This window comes from Trachymyrmex septentrionalis, unplaced genomic scaffold (genome assembly GCF_001594115.1).
Source record: "Trachymyrmex septentrionalis isolate Tsep2-gDNA-1 unplaced genomic scaffold, Tsep1.0 scaffold8, whole genome shotgun sequence".
Classification (NCBI taxonomy): Eukaryota; Metazoa; Arthropoda; class Insecta; order Hymenoptera; family Formicidae; genus Trachymyrmex; species Trachymyrmex septentrionalis.
This window is the reverse complement of record NW_017305987.1, coordinates 1,941,848-1,945,335: the sequence shown is the minus strand read 5'-3', so window position 1 is coordinate 1,945,335 and position 3,488 is coordinate 1,941,848. Positions and strand designations below refer to the sequence as shown.

The following is a 3,488-nucleotide window of genomic DNA, read 5'->3' as shown; positions in this document are numbered from 1 at the left end:
TTGTACTCTAGCATTAATAGAGATATTACTCCAAGTTTTTAATCCTTTTTTAGCAGATTGATAGCATTTTTTTATATCAGTGCTGTAATAACCATATATACAATTTGATTAAAAGTTTGATATATGTTTTTTCAATTTTTTTTAAATTTAACTAAAGATTATAATATTTTCAGTTAATCTAATAAAATTTAAAAATTAAGAAAATGTGTGCATTCTTACTGTGTTGCATTTGCCCATAGACTGTCATTATGTTTCCAATACATGCCCTTTATGGGTTTTTGCCACGCACCATCATAAAAAAGATTACCAACAGAAATATCGTTTATTTTTACAACAGGTGATAAATGTATTAAATTCGTACTGGATTCTTGATTTTGATTAATTGATTCATTTTGGTAAAGATTATCCTTTATCGTAATTTCATTGCTTATTTGAATCACAGATGTATGTTTACAAATCCAAAGTACAGTACCACCACGGAAATCCATATATGTATTTATAAATACTTGGAAACTCTGAATAATTATGAAATAGAAAAAGAATTTTAATGAAATTCAAAATAATTCTCAACATACTATTTTTAAATAATTTAAATAATATACATCTATAGTTAATGCAAAATTCTTTGCAGCTACAATATCTTCCGACCATATGGATACTACACTTATTTTGTTGTCACATGGAAGAAATTGAATATCTTTCACTGATTGAAATGTATCAATAGTTATGGATAATTCAGAACGATAATTCTTCATAAGCCATATAAATTTCTCATTCACTCGTTCTTGTACCCATATTTTATGTAAAGGAAAGTGATCTGTTATTATTAAACAATTAATAACTGCATACAAGTCCGAATCTTCTAAGATTATCATTTCATTCCTTGTATAAGATTCGCCTGTATAAATACATTTTATATAAAAAATTTTAATTATAAGACAAAAACATATTTTTATAAATAATACACATTAAACAATACACAATAAGCATTTTCCAACAAGAGACAGATGACACAGTGAGTCATTTTATCTTTGTTTATCATTGGCGAACAATAAGGATGAAACAATTTGTTATATTATTATTATATCAATTGTCTTTGTTGGAAAATATGAATAAACCAATATGAATAAACATTTCTTTGTTACCGTGTTTTAGAATAGAATCCATTTCATTGTACATGCTTATAATATCGTCTGATACACTTCTAAAAAATATAGAAAAAGATATTAGAAAAAGTTTATACAATATTAATTTTAATTAAAAAATTTCTCGATAAATAAATATGAGAATAACTACATTAGTAAAGAGAATTTTTTATATTTAGTTACACGAGACAATCTAGAAAAAATGAATCTATCACAGATCCTGTGCACATTGTGACGAGTGTAGCCACTAACAAACTGGGTATGTCTTCAAAACAGTGATCTACAAAAACATTAAAAGTACATAGAAGAGTTATAAAACTTTTATAAATAATCAACTTAATACGTTCATTATTATGTTATCTGTTATTCTTACTTATAAAAAAAACAAAAAAAATATAAATAACATAAATAATATTTTTCAATTGCAAATGCGGGAATAATATTATTGTAGGTACCTAACATTGTTACTACTGATTTATTAGCCATTATGTGAGAGTATTCAGTTAAATAGTGTAAAATAGTAGTAACCACATCTATGTGTTTAAAAATAGATGAAAAAAACGACATATTCTGATATATTATCTCTGCCAGTATCTGCAATCTATGCAAAAATGAGAACATTAAATTAACAAAGATGAAAGCAACCTCTATGTCTCTTATTATTTCATTTTTTTTAATTCTACCTTTATTTACCTCTTTGGCAGATCATCGTTTAATTGAAACTTAGACGTGTACATCGTATCAAATATATCATTTAACTTCTTTGATAGTTCCTAAAAATACGCACATAAAGCAGTATTACATGTTACATACAAAAAATAAAGATTCTTTTAGCAATAATATTAAATCTCACAAATTATCAACAAGGCATTATTATATATATTACACATATTAATACTCACTATTTTTTCTTTTTTATCATCATAATTTAGATTAGTATAATATTTATTCAAAATTTTCACTTGCTCCATTAATGCTAATTTAATTCTATAATGATATTTGTAAGAAGAAAGTAAAATTACAATCGATCGATATCTCTTTACGAAACAACACAACTTTACAGAACGAAAAGAGCTTTGGAATTTCTAGAAAATATAATATTCAGACTTAAGAAATAGGGAGCAAATCACATATTGTTTACAGTCATATGTGACATTCGTAGCATGAAGACAGTATATAATAAGTAAGGGACACTTTTCATCAACAAACGTTACAACGTTCCTAAAATGTTGCTGAAATGTCTCAAAATATTTCTTAGTTACTGGGGAAATTCTTTCAATAAAATTCCTCGAATTTTTGCTGTTCGTAATATAAAGCATTCGTTAAGGAATAAATCTCAATTTTTTTATCATATTAGGTTAAGTAAAAAGTCATCGCGTTTTTTTAAAAGACATCTATCAGTAAAAACCGCAATTACTTTCTTACCAACAATATAAATATATCTTAATAGAGTACAGTTTCAGCTTTAAAAATCGTTTTTTTAAATTATACGATACGACAATTTTTAATGGAGTTATGAGCAATTAAAGTCAAAATAATTCTTTTATTTAATCCGCGATAACTCAGTAATCAAAAGTCGTAGGAATATTTAAAAAAAAGATTTTGTAAGGAAAGTATCAAGCTTTCATAGGTAATCGAAAATTTTCTCAAATTCGTTTTGGACACGTTACAAATCCACAAAGTGAGAAGAAAATTTTTCGTCTTTTTCAGCTCGTAGTTTTTGGTATGTAAAAATTATCAAACTCATATAAACTTAAAAAATGTGATAAGCTTTTAAAAGTAGAGATTTCAAGCTTTAAAACCCTTTTTTTAAATTTGAATTTCATTCATTATTGACGAAGATATTGTATATACAACTTTGAGCTAAAAAATACGCGATGACTTTTTACTCAACCTAATATCTAAAAATCATATCTAAAAATCACCGATCTTAACAAAAAAAATTTCTCACATATTTTGTTATCTCATAATGTACAATATTTTTTACTACCTATCATTTTAGCTCATATATAATATTTTTAGAAATTCGTTATGTTTTAAATATATGAGCATTTTTGAAAAGTATATATTGTTAAACTCTCTAGATTTCGTAAATTTATTTCATAAATTATAGAACGAGAAATTTCAGAATATTTCAGAGTTCATACATTATGTAAAGAATTCTAGAAAAGATATGATATAGTTTTTTTCAGTATTCTTCCTCTGTTTCGATTAAAAAAAAGAAATCTGAGAAATTTTCTAAAATGGTATGGAGGAAGAGAAAAAAAAATTAAAAAAAATTATTACATTAAGAAATATAATTATTAATAAATAATATTATACTTAAAAAATTTTATTTTAATC

The 3,488-nt window shown here is 24.7% G+C and overlaps 1 protein-coding gene across 1 annotated transcript in view; it reads right to left on the bottom strand.

Annotated features, from left to right (window-relative positions):
- The window catches only part of LOC108754393, a 1,745-nt gene extending 566 nt beyond the window's left edge, over positions 1–1,179 (bottom strand). The window contains exons 1-4 of the mRNA XM_018496646.1: positions 1,146–1,179; positions 603–898; positions 220–515; positions 1–82 (exon numbers count right to left, since the gene is read on the bottom strand). Coding sequence (XP_018352148.1) covers positions 1–82; positions 220–515; positions 603–898; positions 1,146–1,179 — 708 coding nt within the window. The remainder of the gene's footprint in view (positions 83–219; positions 516–602; positions 899–1,145) is intronic.
- Positions 1,180–3,488: the final 2,309 nt, after the last annotated feature.